Below are 18,146 nucleotides of genomic sequence, written 5' to 3' on the forward strand. Positions count from 1 at the left end.
GTAAAGTTGATAAAGGCAAAAGACCTGGAGTAGCCAACACTGTCTTGAAAGAGTGGGACAAAGCTGAAGGACTGACACTACCCAACATCAAGACTTACGATATAGCTACAGTAATCAAGACAGTGTGGTATTGCTGAGAGAAAAGAGTAATCAGTAAAACAGAATAGAGCCCAGAAATAGACTCCCATAAATATAGTCAACTGATCTTTGACAAAGGAGCAAAGGAAATACAGTGGAGCAGAGAGTCTTTTCAACAAATGGTGCTGGAACAACTAGATATCCATGTGCAAAAAAACCAATCTGCATGCAGACCTTACACTCTTTACAAAAAGTGACTGAAAATGGATCACAACCCTAAATGTAAAGTGAAAAACTATAGCACTCCTGGTAGATAACACAAGAATAAACCTAGATGACCTTGGGTATGGAAATGACTCTTTAGATACAATACCAAGGGCACAATCCTACTAGATAAACTGGACTTCATTAAAATTAGAAATTTCTGCATGATGAAAGTGTCAAGAGAATGAGAAGACAAGCCAGAAACAGAAAATATTTGCAAAAGATGTAACTGATAAAATAGTAATATACAAAGAACTCTTAAAACTCAAAAATAAGAAAACAACCCAATTAAAAAGTGAGCCCAACACATTACCAGACACCTTGCCAAAGAAGATACACAGAAGGCAAACAAACATATGAAAAGATATTCCACCTCGTGTCATTAAGGAAATGCAAATTAAAACAATGAGATACTACTATGGAACTGTTAGGATGGCCAAAGTCCGGAACCCTGACAGCACCAAATGCTGACAAGGCTGTGGAGCAACAGGAACTCATTCGTTGCTGGAGGGAGTGCAAAATGGGACAGCCACTTGGGAAGACAGTTTGGAGGCTCTTACAAAACTCAACATACTCTTACGATGTGATCCAGTAATTCATGCTCCTTGGTATTTATTCAAAGGAGTCGAGAACTGAGGTCCATTCAGAAACCTGCACACAGATTTTATAGTATCTTTATACCCAATTGCCAAAACTTGGAAGTAACCAAGATGTTCTTTGGTAGATGAAGGGATAAATAAACGTGATACAGCCAATGGAATCTTTTTCAGTACTTGTAAGGAAATGAGCTACCAAGCCATGTAGGAAACGTAAATCATATTACTAAGTGAAAGAAGCCAATCTGAACAGTTACATTCTGTATGAATGTCTAACTATATGACATTCTGGAAAAGGCAGAACTATGGAGACAGTGAAAAGATTAGGGGTTGAGGTGGGGAAGAGGGATGAATACACACAGGGGATTTTTAGGGCAGTGAAAACACTCTGTATGAGGCTATAAAGATGGCTACGGGTCATTATACATTTGTCCAAACCTACAGAATGTACAACACCAAGGGTGAACTCTAATGTAAACTGTGGACTTTGGATGATAATGATGTGTCCTTGGAGGTTCATCACCTTTTTTTAAAGTTTATTTATTTATTTTAAGGAGAGACAGGGCACAAGCAGGAGAGGGGCAGAGAGAGACAGAGAGAGAGAATCCCAAGCAGGCTCTGCGATATCAGTGCAGAGCTCACTGTGAAGTTCGATCTCATGAACTGTGAGACCATGACCTGAGCCAAAATCGAGAGTCGGACACTTAACTGAGCCACCCAGGAGCCCCAAGGTTCATCACTTACAACAAATGTTCCACTGTGGTGGCAATGTGGATAATGGTGAGGCTGTGAATGTGTGGGGCAGGTAAATGGGCAAGCTCTACCTTCCCCTCAGTTTCACTGTGCGCCTTAAACTGCTCTAAAGGAATAAAGTCTTAATTAAAAATTTTTTCAAAAAACTGTGGCATCCCCTAAAACCATCCATATGTGCCTGCCAAGGGCCTGAGTGACAATAGCAGGTTGAGGAGAAAGGGCATGAGCACCTGAGTCCTGCCTCCTGCTAGTGCCACGACTTTAGCATCCATTTCCTCATCAATAAAATGGGAGCGACAATACCTAACTGCAGGATGGGTTTGAGAACTAACAGAGACCATGTTTGTGGTCCCGTTGTGTGGGACCTGATATGGCTGCCCAGACTGGTAGCTACTATTAGTAGCAATGCTGGTAATGAAAATGGAGAGAAACAGAGAAAAAAGAACTTAGTTTTTGTGTCCACTTCTTACGATATTTCAGTGCTTCTTTAAAAAATTAATACATCACACACCCATTAAGGTGGCTACTATAAAAAAAAACAGAATGACTTCACTCAGATGAGGACTTTAAGATACAAAACAGATGAACATAAGGGAAGAGAAGCAAAAATAAGATAAAAACAGGGAGGGGGACAAAACGTAAGAGACCCTTAAATATGGAGAACAATCAGAGGGTTCCTGGAGGGGTTGTGGGAGGGGGGCTGGGCTAAATGGGTAGGGGGCATTAGGGAATCTACTCCTGAAATCATTGTTGCACTGTATGCTAACTTGGATGTAAATTTAAAAATGAATAAATTATTTAAAAAATCAGAAAATAACAAGTGTTGGTGAGGATGTAGAGAAATTGGAACCTTTGTGTGCTGTTAGTGGGAATGTAAATTGGTGCAGCTGCTATGGAAGACAGTCTAGAGGTTCCTCAGAATATTAAAAATAGAACTCCCATCTGATCCAGCAATCTTACCTCTGAGTATGTACCCAGAAGAATTGAAAGCAGGGTCTTGAAGGGATATTTGTACACCCATGTTCATTGCAGCATCATTCACAGTAGCCAAGAGGTGGGAGCAACCTAAGTGTACACAGTCAGATGAATGTGTAGGCAGATGTGGTCTATACATACCATGGAATGTCCAGCCTTGAGAAGGGAGGAAATTGTGACCTGTGGCTATAACATGGAGGACTCTTGAGGACATAATGCTGAGTGGAATAAGCCTGCCACAAAGGACACACACTTAATGACGCTACTTCTATGAGGCACCTAGAGTAGTCCCATGGATAGAAATGTAAAACGGCCGTTCACAGGGGCTGGGTGGCGGGCAAAGGGACTTACTGTTTAATGGGTTTTGCCAGATGAGAAAGTCCTGGAGATGTATTTCACAACAGTGTGAACACGCTTAACACTACTGAATTATATACACTTAAAATGGTTAAGATAGTAAATTTTTTATGGTTTTTTTCCACCACCACAACAAAAAATAATAAATCATTTTAATCACCACAAGATTATATGCGGAGCCAGAAATACAGTCAGGTGGGCTTTCCTCAAGCCTGGGAAGTCATTGCATGTTGTGTACACGTACATACAATGTCTGTGTCATTCATCTTCTTTTCCCTCCCAGTAATGCTATTGGTCCCCTGGTAGCTTTGTGGCTGATTTACGAGCAAGGTGCAGTCCTGCAGGAAGCAGTTACCCCCGTCTGGCTGCTGTTTTATGGAGGAGTTGGAATTTGTACGGGTCTGTGGGTCTGGGGGAGAAGAGTGATCCAGACCATGGGGAAGGACCTCACCCCCATCACACCATCGAGGTAAGCCAGAGCATGGGCGGGATCGGCAGGGTTGTCCTTCCCAGCTCTTCCATGCCTGAACGTCTGCCTGCAACCCCTCAGCGCAGCCACTGGGCAGCTGGGGTCACAGTGAGGAGAGGGCCGACCATCCGTCCTCGCCCTCCTTCCCGCACACCTCGGCTGGCCACGGTGGCACTGCGGTGAGGGAGAGGACTTGAGACGCTGAGGATGCAGGAGCCAGAGAAGCTCAAGGAAACAGAAGGGAAGGGAGCCCCCCAAGCCAGGCCCCGGCCATGCCCCCGACTGGTCTCACCCCACAGGAGGCCCAGAGGGCGAGTCGTGAGGACCCAGGGGATGCCAACGGCCCTGGGCCCTGGGTCTGCGTTTCCGGAAAATTTGCCGCCCCCGCTTCACCTGCTGGTTGGAAGCAGCTCTGGGCTACCACACTTCGCGGTTCCGCTGTGCAGGCTGCCTGTAGCTCAGTACCCCCACCGCCCGGGCTCCGTGTGGTCCTTCTGTGGTGTCCTCTTCGGATCTAGTAGGGGTGAAGTGCAGACTTACGGGAGAACTTTGCGAAAACAACTAAGACTTGTAACTGCTTATTGTGAGAAGTTTTTCCCCCTTGAAACTCATTTTAGTGAATGATTCTTTTGTAAGGTTGATTTGAAGAAAAATGAGCAATCTGAGAAAAAAATTCACTTTTTTTTTGCAATAAGTACACATTTTAGAAATGAAAGTGTGATTTTTTTTCCTGCCACTTTAGAAGTGACTAATTTAGCATTTTTTGCACAGCAGGAATTTCTGACCCAGTTACTACAGTGTGTGCTTTTTGAAAACATACCAGAAAGAGAAGCCTATTTAGGGCTGTAAACAGTATAATGCACAGTCTTAGTGTGAATTGTTGTCATTATGCAGCAGTTTCTTTTCTGTTAATGTCATCTGGCCCAGTCAGCAGCCAACAATCGACCCAAAGAATGTTCTGGTGAGACTCTGGCACCCCTGGGGTGTCAGTGAGGCTGATACAAAGAGCGCCTGTGATGTGTCTCTTGTGCCCCCTCCCGCAGCGGCTTCACCATTGAGCTGGCCTCCGCGTTCACAGTGGTGATCGCCTCCAACGTCGGACTTCCTGTCAGCACCACACACTGCAAGGTAGGTCCCTGCCACCGGGCTGCTGGGATCGTCCACAGCCACCCAGTGCATCTGAGAAAAGCTGGCAGTGATTTGTGTGTGGTTGTTTGTGAAAACAACCATCCCAAGGTCTGCTGGGTCTGCTGGTGTATTGTTGGATGTGGGCATTCGCTTTTCCCACATTGTCCCTCTCTACCTCCTGTGCTCAGCAGCAGGACCCCTTCGGTGGTGCAGACTTTGCTTTTTCAGTGCATGTACGGCAAGAGCTTTCTTTCACTCCTTCCATGTGTGCTTCACACTTTCCATTTGTCCTGTTTCTCTCTCGTTTCCACAGTGGATTTTGCATTGAAGTCATGTGTACGCTAACCGTATTCATAGGCTCAAATGGAGGCATGCCCCTCAGTTCCAACCAGTGCAGGGGACTGGGAGTTGACAGTGGAAGTAGACATAAGCAGGAACCATCTCAATGGAATTGTAAGGCTCGGTTGTGTCAGTTCTCTTTCTTTGTATGATTGCTTAAATTGCCTATATTGTCTTAGAGTAAATTCTAAGTGAGGGGTGATGCTGAATATTGATCACTGCCAAGTGCTGTAAACTCAGGGCTGTGCACGAGGTAATTCCTTATAATGAGGAATGCTGGAGCTGCAAGGAACCTGAAAGATTCAGGAAGAGGAATCGGTCTCCGTGAGTTTCAGGGAGTTATCTGAGGTCACCTAGGGAGGAGTCAGGACTGGAACCCAGGTCTGCCCAGCAACTGGAGAGAGTGTTAAAACATACTCAAGTGGGCCTCCTATACACAAAAATACTCCAACAAAGCAAAAGCACTTCCAGATTTTTCCTTGGTTCATTTGTTCATGTCATTCAAGAAAAACTCCTCTGTACCTGCTCTGTGTGAGGCACCATTGTAGGCACCCAGGCACCACAGTAACCAAGACAAGATGGCCATCTATGTTCACACACAGTTAAAAAACTCCAACCAATGTGTTTATTGTAAACAAATGCCACCAAATGTGATTGGCTTCGTGCTTCAGATATTAAAATATCAGGTGGCATTTATGGGAATATTTTAAGTGGGCCAGCTGGCAAATCTGGAGCCTTGTGGCATGGAGAATCAGCCTCATTGGAAAGAGGTGTTTTGTTTCCTTGTTTTTTCCTCTTTTCCTTTTTTTGCTACAGTATATAGAAAACGTTCAATTTGCACAAATTTTCATTATAAAAATCATTGCCACTTACCCAGCACTTGGAGAAAGTCAAGCTCTATGTTTAGGGCTTTATACATGCACAGTGTATTGCTTAATACTCACAGCAACCCTGTGAAATCGGTAGTTATTCCCAATTTACAGATGAGAAAACTGAGGCCTCCCGAGTTAGGTCACTCTCCCAAGATCATACTTTTAGCATCAGACCTTCACTGCATGCTCTGTGCCTCCTGATTTTCACCATGATGATCACGGTAATGGTAACCAGCCACAACTAAAATGTGCGGAGCGAGTGCTCTCTGCCGGCGGTGTTTTAAGTGTGCTGTGAATATTAACTCATTTCATCCTCCCAGGAACCTTCTGAGGTGAGTGCTAACATTACCTCAGTCTCACCAGTGAGGAGACTGAAGATAGAAAGGTTAAGTAACTCGCCCAAGATCACCCAACGAGGCACTGGCCCAGCTGAGGTGTAGCACAGCCAGTGTGGCCCCAGCCCTGCTCTTGGTGCAGCCCTGTGTGCCTGTCCAGTAGAGAAAAGGAACGCAGGAGAAGTGCTGTGTGCTCCTACCATTACTGTTCTAATTTCAGTTATTTAAAACTTAGAAAAGAAGCACACGTTCAGTGAAATATTTCAAACAGTAAAACTATATGGAATGAAGAGTGATCATCTTCCACCTTACTCCACATCAATTTCAGCTTGCTGGTGTGTGGGAGCAGAGAGGAACTGCCTCTTATTAAATATATTTTTCTCCCAAAGAAAATAGGCTTTGAACTTTTCTGTAGGCATGAAGAGTCTTTGGGGCTGCTTTTAAATAAATGTTACTGTCTTTTCAATGATTAACCCCGCATGTGAGCAAGCCTAGTGAAGGCAAACTTTCACACCAGTTGAAAGACCTCTTGAAAAAGCAACACAGGGGGTGCCTGGGGTGGCTCAGTCGGTTAAGTGTCTGACTTCAGCTCAGGTCATGATCTCATGGCTCATGGGTTCGAGCCCCACAGTGGGCTCTGGGGCAGAGCCTGGAGCCTGTTTCTGATTCTGTGTCTCCGTCTCTCTCTGCCCACTTGTGCCCACACACACACACTCTTATCTCTCTCTCTCAAAATAAAAAAAAAAAATAAGTTTTTAAAACTTAAAAAAAAAAAAAGTCTCCTTAACATGAGACCACAGTGGATGTCAGCTATCAAATAGACTGGAGCCAGAGCTCAACTCGGATTCTAATCGGTCTGTCCAGTATCATTGATCGTGGACTGGTGGACAAAGCCCAGAGCTAGTCACTGCAGTAGCTAAAGTCGGAGTCCTGGCTCTCCAGACCTGGAGCACAAAGCCCGGATGTTGGGGCACTGGGAAGAGTTCGCAGCCGCCCTGGTACAGAGCACTTACCCCTCCTGCAGCATAGGCTTGGCATGCAGCGGGCCCCATGTGGCAGGTGTGGCTGAAATGTAAGACCAAGGCCCTGTGTGAGCAACGCCATGACTCTGGAAACATTCAAAGTGTGTTGACCTCCACGTAAAATCATAACCGGACGCCATCGTGTTTTCAGGAACAATCATACTACCTGTTCGATTTTTTCCTGCTTCCCTGCTTCCCCTCCTATCTGCTTGTTAGGTTTTTTTGCTTACAGCTGCCTTCCTCAGAAGGAGGTCAAAAGTTAGGAACTTGGCAGGAAAAAAGATGGATACCATTGTTGAAAATAAGCTTTTGAATTTATCTAGGTAGATTTTATTTATTCATGCTTTTTTCTAAGTATACATAGCTAAGGGCATAGTTTAAATTTTATACCCTATGTAAGAAAATTTATAAACCTTCATTAAGTGATACAGATGTTGGTTGAATGTATAATTTGGAAACGAATAATTAGACAATTCATAGTATCCAGAATAGTATAATAGTATAATCATATATTTCACAAGGCAGAGGTAAGACCATCTTTGATGACAAGTTTTGCTTTCTATAAATCTTTAAGTGTTAAGTATTTTTGTATTTCACACCATAGGGCTCAGTCCCTTAGATATTTTCCTGGGATGATACCTCTGGTTAAAATTGAAAGCCTTAATTAAAAAAATTAAAATGAGTCTTGAAAATACAAGTATCCACAGAGGCGTGTTTCAGTAACTTGTTAATTGTTCTTGCCTTCTGTGTGCCTTGATCAGCTTCAACCTTCAGCCCTGGTGTACAACAGGCAGTGGCCACTGTTGAACACATTTGTGAACTTTTCAATAGTGATTCAGAGTGGTGTTAATGCAGAATGTCTTAATTCCAGGTGGGGTGGTTTGGGATTACTCTTGTGAATTACCCACATTGTTCATCTATATTGGTCACATAAATGATTACTCAGCCAGCCTTTGGATTTGAAACCGCTTATAGGAAACACTACTGATTTAACATTTTTTTTTAATTTTAAAAATGTAAAAATTTAGTATTCTAATTTCTAATTTAATTTTCTAATTCTTGCTCTTTGGTTCCCCTACTTAACTTCCCCGCCCCGCCCCCCCCACCCCCGCCCACTTCCCAATAATTTTGTTGCTGTTGGTGCCTGACAGTGGCCTTAAGCTGGAAACGCATTTAGTTTATTAAGAGGGAGATTACAATACAGCAGTGAATAATACCAACAGAAGACCTAATCAGTAGTGAAGACATCAGACTCTAGGTCCCTTGTGATCCAAATAATGTAACAACTAAAAAGGCAAAAGCCACTAGAACTCAACAATTAGTGTGTCTAAGTGTGTGACAGATGAAGAAGACAAAAAGTATTTAGGAATATACAAGATTTGGACAATAGATTTAGAGCACTATAATTAATAAATATGTACCAAAGTTTTACCCTACTGATCACATGCCTTCTCATCAAGTATCATCAAGCATTTATAAATATTAATGATAAATTCAGAAGGCCATGATAAAAGTCACTTTAAAATTTATAAAATAGGGGTACCTGGGTGGCTTAGTTGGTTGAGCATCCTGCTTCAGCTCAGGTCATGATCTCACGGTTTGCAGGTTTGAGCCCCACATCAGGCTCTCTGCTTGATCAGCGTGGAGCCTGCTTTGGATCCTCTGTTCCCCTCTCTCTCTCTGCCCCTCTCCCATGCACACTCTCTAGCAAAAATAAAAATAAACATTCTTAAAAAATAACATTTATAAAATAAGAACAGAAGTTGTACTACACAGACCAATCACAATGAAATTAAACTATAAATTTATTATGTGTTGAAAAAGGGAAGTAATCCCTTGGACAATTTTAAATGCTCTTTTTAACAGTTAAATCAGGGAGTTAAAAAATTACAATGATAGCTTTCTTAAAAAGAAAGCTGTGGGGGCGCCTGGGTGGCTCAGTCGGTTAAGTGTCTGACTTTGGCTCAGGTCATGATCTCACGGTCTGTGAGTTTGAGCCCCACATCGGGCTCTGTACTGACAGCTAGGAGCCTGGAGCCTGCTTCAGATTCTGTGTCTCCCTCTCTCTCTGACCCTCCCCCGTTCATGCTCTGTCTCTCTCTGTCTCAAAAATAAATAAACATTTAAAAAAAAAAAAAGAAAGAAAGCTGTGTGTGTGTGTGTGTGTGTGTGTGTGTGTGTGTGTGTAGTTATACATAGAAAAACCTTTGGGAACCGAAGTTAACCCAATTGAAAAGTCCTATCTTTAATAAATGATTTAAATGAGCAAAGGAATGATAAAAGAACTAGACATTAAATTTTTTTTTTAACATTCATTTATTATTGAGAGACAGAGAGACAGAGCATGAGCAGGGGAGGGGTAGAGAGAGGGGGAGACATAGAATCTGAAGTAGGCTCCAGGATCTGAGCTGTCAGCACAGAGCCCCATGTGGGGCTCGAACTCACAAACTGCGAGATCATGACCTGAGCCAAAGTCGGTCACTTAACCAACTGGGTCACCCAGGCGCCCCAAGAACTAGACATTAAATTAGGAGTTTATAAAAGGTACAGTACAATAAAAATTCTGAGGAAACAGTAAGAAAGGTATAATAATTATGAAAGCAAAACAAATTTAAAACCAAAAGTACTGGGGCACCTGGGTGGCTCAGTCAGTTCAGCGTCCGACTCTTGATTTTGACTCAGGTCATGATCCCAGGGTCGTGGATTGAGCCCGGCATCAGGCTCTGCACTGAGCGTGGAGCCTGATTAAGATTGTTTCTCTCTCTCTCTCTCTCTCTCTCTCTCTCTCTCTCTCTCTCTGGGGCTCCTGGGTGGCTCAGTCAGTTAAGCATCCGACTTTAGCTCAGGTCATGATGTGACAGTTCATGGGTTCAAGCCCCACATTGGGCTCTGTGCTGACAGCTCAGGGTCTGGAGCCTGCTTTGGATTCTGTGTCTCCCTCTCTCTCTGCTCCTCCCCTACTCGTGCTCTCTCTCTCCCAAAAATAAACATTAAAAAAAAAAAAAAAGGATTCTCTCTTCCTCTGCCCCTCCCCCCCACTCATGCTCTTGCTCTCTCTAAAATAAAAATAAATCCTGAAGGGGAAGGAGAGAGAAAAGTGGTTACTCAAAATGTGAAGAATTTAGAAACCTTTGTAAAATGCATTATTTTCTGCAAAAAATATACATGACAAATACTGACAAAGAAGCAGGAAAACAGAAAATCTCACTAGAGCCGGAGGAAGAAATTAAGGACATTCTCCAGAAACAATTCTTCTCACCTGAAAAAACAAAAAGGAGGGGGCACAACTGACTCCACTTCTCAATGGATTCATTAGATCACCTCTTCCATTTTAAAAGAATAATTTTCACTTTATGTAAACTTTCCACAAGGTATAAAAAAAAAAATAGAAGAGGAAACTCCTCATTTTGTTCTATAAAGCATATACTGAATAACCCCAATACCAAAACTCTAATGACGTTGACTAATACCTAATAAAACATGACAATGTGGGGCACCTGGGTGACTCAGTTAAGCGTCTTAAGCTTCTTAATTTCGGCTCAGGTCATGATCTCGAAGCTGATGAGTTTGAGCCCCATATCAGGCTCTCTGCTGTCCATGTGGAGCCTGCTTCGGATACTCTGTCTTCCTCTCTCCTCTCTCTCTCTGCCCCTCTCTCTCTCAAAAATAAACATTTAAAAAAATAAACATAGGGGCCACCGGGTGGCTCAGTCGGTTAAACATCTGACTTTGGCTCAGGTCATGGTCTCCTGGTCCGTGAGTTCAAGCCCCAGTCAGGCTCTGTGCTGACAGCTCGGAGCCTGGAGCCTGCCTCAGATTCTGTGTCTCCTTCTCTCTCTGCCTCTCCCCGCTTGCACTCTGTCTCTCAAAAATATTTAAAAAAATTTTTTTTAATAAACATGACAATGAAAGCTATATTTACATAGGAATATTAGTATAAAATGTAAGGTGCTAATAACATCAATGAGTTTATGAAAAAACATTTCAGCAGGATCAAATTAATTTTCCAGATTACAGGAAAGCAGGCTCTGAACACGGCAGCACCTGCACAGGGCTGGCCCCTCATAAGTGCTCAACAAAATAGGTGTTGAGTGAATCCCAAGAAGGGTACTCTGACATCTTCAATATAATAGGGCTTATCCATTAAAAAACAACATATGATCATCTATTGAGATATATGCCAAAAAGACGTTTGATAAAATTCTGCATGTATCTCTTAAAACACCACTAGAATTCAGTGAAAATGACCAAGCCCACATAAAAATACAGAACTCTTTAGAGTTTGTCTGTCAGCAGTAGCCAGAATGAAAATGTAATAAAAACCAGAACACCCACCCCCAGGATTGCAGCAAAAAGAAGGGTATTTCAGAATAATCCTAATAAATGGGAGTGAGGAACATGAAGAAGGCACAAGACTGCACAGAGATGATGAAAGAACACCCGCAGACGAGACACTGTTACCCGACAGGAAAGCTCAATTTTATAAGGAGTTTTCTTCTGACTTTACAAACTGACTTAAAGTGAATTTGGTAGGTTAAGTTAGTAAGAATCTGAAATGATCTAAAATGAAAAACAATGAGGAAGGACCAGGCTTACGAGCAAAAAAGTACAAGAGACGAGTTAAAAATACACGGAGGCTGGGCAGCAGTGTGGCCCCGCGCAGTCTCAGCTGGGGAAGACGACGAAGGTCTGGAGATGGATGGAGATGATGGTTTCAGGACAGTGCGAATAAACTTTATGCCACTCAATTGTACACTTAAAAATGGCTAAAACGGGGGCGCCTGGGTGGCGCAGTCGGTTAAGCGTCCGACTTCAGCCAGGTCACGATCTCGCGGTCCGTGAGTTCGAGCCCCACGTCAGGCTCTGGGCTGATGGCTCGGAGCCTGGAGCCTGTTTCTGATTCTGTGTCTCCCTCTCTCTCTGCCCCTCCCCCGTTCATGCTCTGTCTCTCTCTGTCCCAAAAATAAATAAAAAACGTTGAAAAAAATTAAAAAAAAAAAAAAATGGCTAAAATGATATGTTTCATTGTGTATATATTTTACCACAATTTGTATAAAACCAGTAGACAGGTCCGAGAGGGCACTTATTATAGAGGAGCATACAGTTTGATGATGTTGGGTAAACGATGTTGACTAGCTGGCTGTCAATCTAGAAAAGCAAAGACACACAGCTCTCAGAAAATACATATCTGATGGCTTAAATAGCATTTTTAAAACATTTTAAAACTTAGAATAAAATAGAATCTTATACAATTAAATATTTATCAAATATTCAAGGGTAAATCACAGGAGAAAAGTGCAGTGTAATTTGTTGTGTGGAATTAGAAATTTGAATGTGAAACAAAGCAAAATACGGAATTGAGAAAATAACTTGCATTAACAGTTAATATCATTATTCAGTAAAGACCACACATAAATAAATAAGGGACACACTTAGATTCCAGTATTTAAATGGGAAAAATACATGGAGAGGCAATTTTTATATGTAAAGACTAGAAGGAGTAAATTGGATAGATAAAAGTAAGTTCAACCTTCGGAGTAATTCAAATATGCAAATTAAAGCAACAGTAATACGTTTTATGATTGGTTAGCAAAAAAAGAACAATTTGTAGTGTTTTTACAGTGTGCCTAAATTCACACATTTTCTACAACCTTGTGTATTTACAACTGTTTATAAAACTATTTGGCGGGATGTATTACGATCCTAAATGCGTTAGGAGAGGAGACTTCTTCCTGCGAGCAGCACTTCCTCTGACACCTGAGGAGGGGAGCTGGTAAATTACTGTGTTGCAACCATTGTAATAAAGGCTGGATTGCAGAGTCTTTAGCGGGAGGACAGAGGGAGGTTGATGAGCAGAGTATTTTAATAGTATTAAAATGTTTCTTCATAGATTGTGACATAAGGTTAGAAAAAGGTGAATTTGGGTAAAAGGTATATGGAGTTCTTACAACTTTTCCCTAAGTTTCAAATTATTTCAAGGTATTTTTTTAAAATGCGCCCTTTAAATTATTGAATATTGTATACCTGAAATTAATATAACCCTGTATTGTTAACTATATTGGTATTAAAAATAAAATAAAAACTAAAACTAAATGCCCCCTTTAATAATCTGTTTCAGGGAATATTATTTATTAAGCCTAAATATAAGTGATATGAATGAATACATTAATCATGAAACTATTTCCAGTAGGGAAAAATTGGAAGCAAACTGGAAACGGTTAAATAAATTAAGGTACATCCACCTTAAGGGTGTGTCATTTTTCATGATAATCATAAAGTCTGTGAACACTATGGGAAGATGCCTATAATGTTAATTTTTTTTTAAGAAAGGAGCAGTATGCCCTATTACTTACAAACAAAAGTATATTGATAAAAAATACAAGAAAGGAATATATAAATAGGACAATAGTGGGGGTCTGAGTAATTGTCTATCCCTCCTAGTACATAAACTTGTTATTTATTATTCTAACTTTATGCTTTAAAAAAAAAAAAATGTTCTAGAGGCACCTGGGTGGCTCAGTCAGCTGACTGAACATCCGACTCTTGATTTCGGCTCAGGTCATGATCATGGAATCAAGCCCCATGTCAGGCTCCGGGGCTGAGCATGGAGCCTGCTTAAGATTCTCTCTCTCTCTTCCTCAGCCCCTCTCCCCTACTCATGCTCGCTCTCTCTCTCTCTCTCTCTCTCTCTCTCATTAAAAAAAAAAAAAAAGGTAAAAAGTGTTCTAAGAAAGGAAGAGGGTGGAGATAAAATGGAAACTTGAGGGTGTCCTCCCTAAGGGAATCCAGAACAACAGGAGGTGTGCTAAAGAGGACAGTGCTCCAGAGAGACTGTGAGCAACAGGAAGAATTTAATCTCAGGAACTAATGTGTGTGGATTTGACCATATTTGAGAACCAACAGAAACTAGCTGATCCTTATGCAGTAGAAAACTCTCGATTGTCTGTCATGTTCTAGGAACTGCTAAGCAGAATTATCAGGTTCATACAGAGTACTGGTTATGGCCAAAGTTTAAATAAAATCAGTCATTTTGATGGCCCCTTACTCAGGTTAGTCAGTTGCTGTCCTGGAGATATTAATCACCACCTGGCTTTGACAAAATGTCAGATTAACTGCCTTTAAATATGCTGCTGTTTTTGGCATTGCAGTTTGCATCCATAAACAATCTAAAGGGGTGGATTTTATTTTTTCTGTGGTTAGACCCTGCTTGATATTTCACTCATTGATCATTGCTGATTCTGGAGTATTTGAGGGTCGGTAGAGACAAAGCCTATTTTATAGAGATCTTAAAAATCCACCTCACAAATGGTCAAGGGCATTCTGTCAAGTTCTGAGCCCCACCAGAGCCTGAGTGAGGCAGGAGATATTACAGGCATTGCACTTTCTTATGATTTTCATTTTTAGGATACTTAAAGTTGAGTCTTTTTTCCTTTAAACTTTCAACAAACCATAAAATGAACTGTGAGTGTTTAGAAAAATAGTTGAGCATGCTGTACTGATTGAGCCAACCAGGAGCCCCATTTTTCTTTGTCTTTAACCCATTTATTCTTATACCCTTCTTGACAACATATTGCAAGTATTTTTCCTATTTGTATTTTGTTCATAAGTAAAATTTCTCGATTAAAAAAACCAAAAATACTTGAAATCATTGTTGACATTATGATTTTCAAGTATCTGTACGTGTCATTTGGGAGACATGAGTGACAGTTTAGATCCAATAATATTTATGTTCATTTTATTTTATTTCACTTCACTTTTTACTTTTTTCCTGCACCTCACACTAGCTAAAGTACAAAAACTGCAAGCAGTTTGAGATGGAGGAGAAAACCAGTTTAAAATCAAGAGGCCTGAGTTCTAGTCCTCAGTCCGCTGTGATTTAGGATAGCTCCTCGTGCCCCCGAATCCTCTCGTGATCTGTTATCCTCTGTAAAAAATGACGCTGATTAGATACTCTCAAAGGTCTTCTCCAGCTCCAACATTTATGATGCTGTTATTCTAAGAGAAGGATACGTTATTGCCATTTCATTATGTGATTAAAACAGGTTCATAAATTGCAGTAAGCAGTGTCCTACCTGTGGAATATTTAAAACAAGAACATTCATAGTTTATAAGGTGCAGAGAGAATAGAAAACATGTCATTGGCTAAAGTTCCACTCAAACAGAGCAGAACGTAGGTGGAAAAGTATACCAGAACTATATGCTAAATAGAATAATCCTAAAGTAACTGTACATGAAATCTAAACTATTTTAAAATCTTTAACAAATGGAGGGGAAGGAATTGGTAATATTATATAGAATTCAGTTTCCTTCTGAGATGAGCCAACTTACATTGGTTGAACGCAGATTCTCTGTCTCGCCTTCAGATCTGTGGACCTCTGTTTTTACTGTTAAATCTTTGTGCTCTGGCAGGTGGGGTCCGTGGTGGCCGTGGGCTGGATCCGCTCCCGGAAAGCCGTGGACTGGCGCCTCTTCCGGAACATCTTTGTGGCCTGGTTTGTGACTGTCCCCGTGGCCGGGTTGTTCAGTGCTGCTATCATGGCTCTTCTCATGTACGGGATTCTTCCATATGTGTGATTTGTCTTCTTCCACCCAGTACACAAGGGAGGGTCTGGCGTGGGTATGTGTGGGTGGCGTGTTACACGCACGCTGCCTGCTCACGGGCTGTCTCCCAGCCAGCTTGTCCGTGGCCCTTTCATATGGTTCCAAACCACACTGTTCACCTACACTGTAGAGAGTCATCCTCCAGAGCTAACTTAACTACTGTACATAATCATGTGCATTAAACTGGTATCGTGGTGACATAACGTGGTGCAGTTACTTATATGTTAAATATATATTGTATACATAGAATAGATAGCATTATTTCAAACATACTCAAAATGGGAGTGGAGAAATATTGTCTAGAATTCAATATTCAACAAATCTTTGTACGGAATGATTTCAGTGGCAAATTTTAAGAACCTTTTAAAAGGAAAGTGTAGATTGGAAAGTGCTATTTTTCCCATTGAATATACTGTAAGATAAGTGTGAATCGGGTTGGATGCACATTTGGGAAGATGTACGTCCGGGGTGTGCTCTTGAGTAATACTGGGGTAGGAGTTCACAAGTGCTTTCACTGAGGAATTTGTTCATATACTGTGTATTGATTATGTAATATATCATAATTGCCTCTGTAAATACTTAAAACGGTAATTTTTTAATGGTGTGCTTCCCATATACTTTTTTGATCAGAGAATTTTGGAAAGTACCAAAGAAGCAGGGGAATAGTTTGCCAGTATTATATTTTCATACTGTCTTTCTCCCCTTCCCATGAATCCTGTTAACCTAGGCTGTAGCGAGACCGCCTCGCCCCGGCCTGCCCCCTAGCAGGGCGGAGGCCGAAGCACCAGCCCCCTGTCACGTGCTCGTTACGAGCATCCTACTTCCTGTCCCCCGCCCCCACTGCCACCACTCGCTAGTTACTGGTGAGCCCTGCAGTGGCCCGTCGTCGTCGTCGTCGTCATCATCGTGTAGAGAATGTACACGCGTGAGGCTGCCCGATCAAGCACCACACACCAAGTCCAGTTTAAATTTTCACCCGTACTCTCCCCTGCAGCCTGAAAGAGCGAATTCTTAAAACACTAAGGCGAGTGAGTTGACATTCAGGAGGGGGTAGAGTTGAAATATCAGACAATACACTGGATTTGAGGATTTCCTTGAGGCCTTTACTAAGCTGAACATCTTGATGCTCTACTGTAGTCCCACTGGATTCTGTCCTGAAAGCGGGAGGGAGGGAGTGTGAGTGATGCTGGAGCCTGAAACCGTGGAAATGCTGCTAAAATTTTTATATTGACAAACATTTTCTTGGTACTTCATTGTGATTTTTCATTAATCAACCATATTAAATTTATAATAAAAAATGCCCTTCAAAAGGTTGCCTCTGAAGTCTTTTTCTAATTATCTATTCAATGTTTTTTTTGTTCAGTTTCCACAAAAATAAAAGCTATGTAATTTTACTTCTACTTTTCAAATAACTCTTTGTATTTTACGACTGTTACATGTTTGTGCAAAAAATATATGTGCTGGGTGCCTGGGTGGCTCAGTCGGTTAAGCTTAAGGCTAAGCCTCTGACTTCTGCTCAGGTCATGATCTCACAGTTTTTGGGGACACCTCGGAGCCTGGAGCCTGCTTGGGATCTGTGTCTCCCTCTCTCTGCCCCTCCCCTGCTCACGCTCTCTCAAAAATAAACATTTAAAAAAATTAAAAAAAAAAAAATATATATATGTAAGAAAAGGAAAAAAAACGAGTCACACAACCCAGCATCCTGAAATGCCCACTGTTAGCACGCATGCACACGCACTCCACACACGTGTGCATGCGCACCCCCCCCCCCCCCCACACACACACACACCTTGATCCTTCAGCAATTTGACGGGAGGGTTTTGTCCCCGGATGGGATTTTATTAAAGGGTGTATCACAATTCTGTGTTCAGCCTTGCCCCCTCGACTCTGGAGTCAGCCAGCCTCCTGAGGGGAGGCGGGGCGGGGCTTTCACATGTTCAGCGCTAAGGACCTAGCAGAAAAAGGCGCACCCTCTTCTTGGCTCAAGCAGCCCCAAACAAAAGCAAACCTTTGAGCTGAAGCAAACTCCTCCGGCCTCCGCGCAGGGGCCGCCTGCTCCGTCGCCTTCTGGAGCCAGGCAGGTAGCAGGCGAGGAAAGCTGACCAGGTGTAAAAAGTTCATCTCCACGGAGAAATTTGCTTTCCGTGATTTTTCAAATGGCATTCTAGGCCTTTCAATTTTACCCTCTTCTAATAAAGCTTTATCAGATTGAAGTTCTATTTCCTCCTAAATTTAAAGAAGAAACAGTCACAGCACAACAGCGCCAGCTGGCAAGCTGCGGTCCAGGGCCCTGGGCCCCAGCGCAGCCCCGGCAGCCAGGGCGGCAGGGACAGAGGCCCAGGAAACGAAGTGGGACA

General features: G+C 42.2%; 1 protein-coding gene across 9 annotated transcripts in view; it reads left to right on the plus strand.

The window, feature by feature from the left end:
- Positions 1 to 17,103, plus strand: part of SLC20A2 (solute carrier family 20 member 2) — a 107,146-nt gene extending 90,043 nt beyond the window's left edge. For all 9 annotated transcript variants that reach the window (XM_058720515.1, XM_058720510.1, XM_058720516.1 and 6 more), the window contains 3 exons: positions 3,307 to 3,492; positions 4,536 to 4,620; positions 15,598 to 17,103. In XM_058720515.1, coding sequence (XP_058576498.1) covers positions 3,307 to 3,492; positions 4,536 to 4,620; positions 15,598 to 15,762 — 436 coding nt within the window. In that variant the 3' untranslated portion in view covers positions 15,763 to 17,103. The remainder of the gene's footprint in view (positions 1 to 3,306; positions 3,493 to 4,535; positions 4,621 to 15,597) is intronic.
- The last annotated feature ends 1,043 nt before the right edge of the window (positions 17,104 to 18,146 follow it).

The sequence above is a fragment of the Neofelis nebulosa genome, chromosome 3 (genome assembly GCF_028018385.1).
Source record: "Neofelis nebulosa isolate mNeoNeb1 chromosome 3, mNeoNeb1.pri, whole genome shotgun sequence".
NCBI classification, from domain to species: Eukaryota; Metazoa; Chordata; class Mammalia; order Carnivora; family Felidae; genus Neofelis; species Neofelis nebulosa.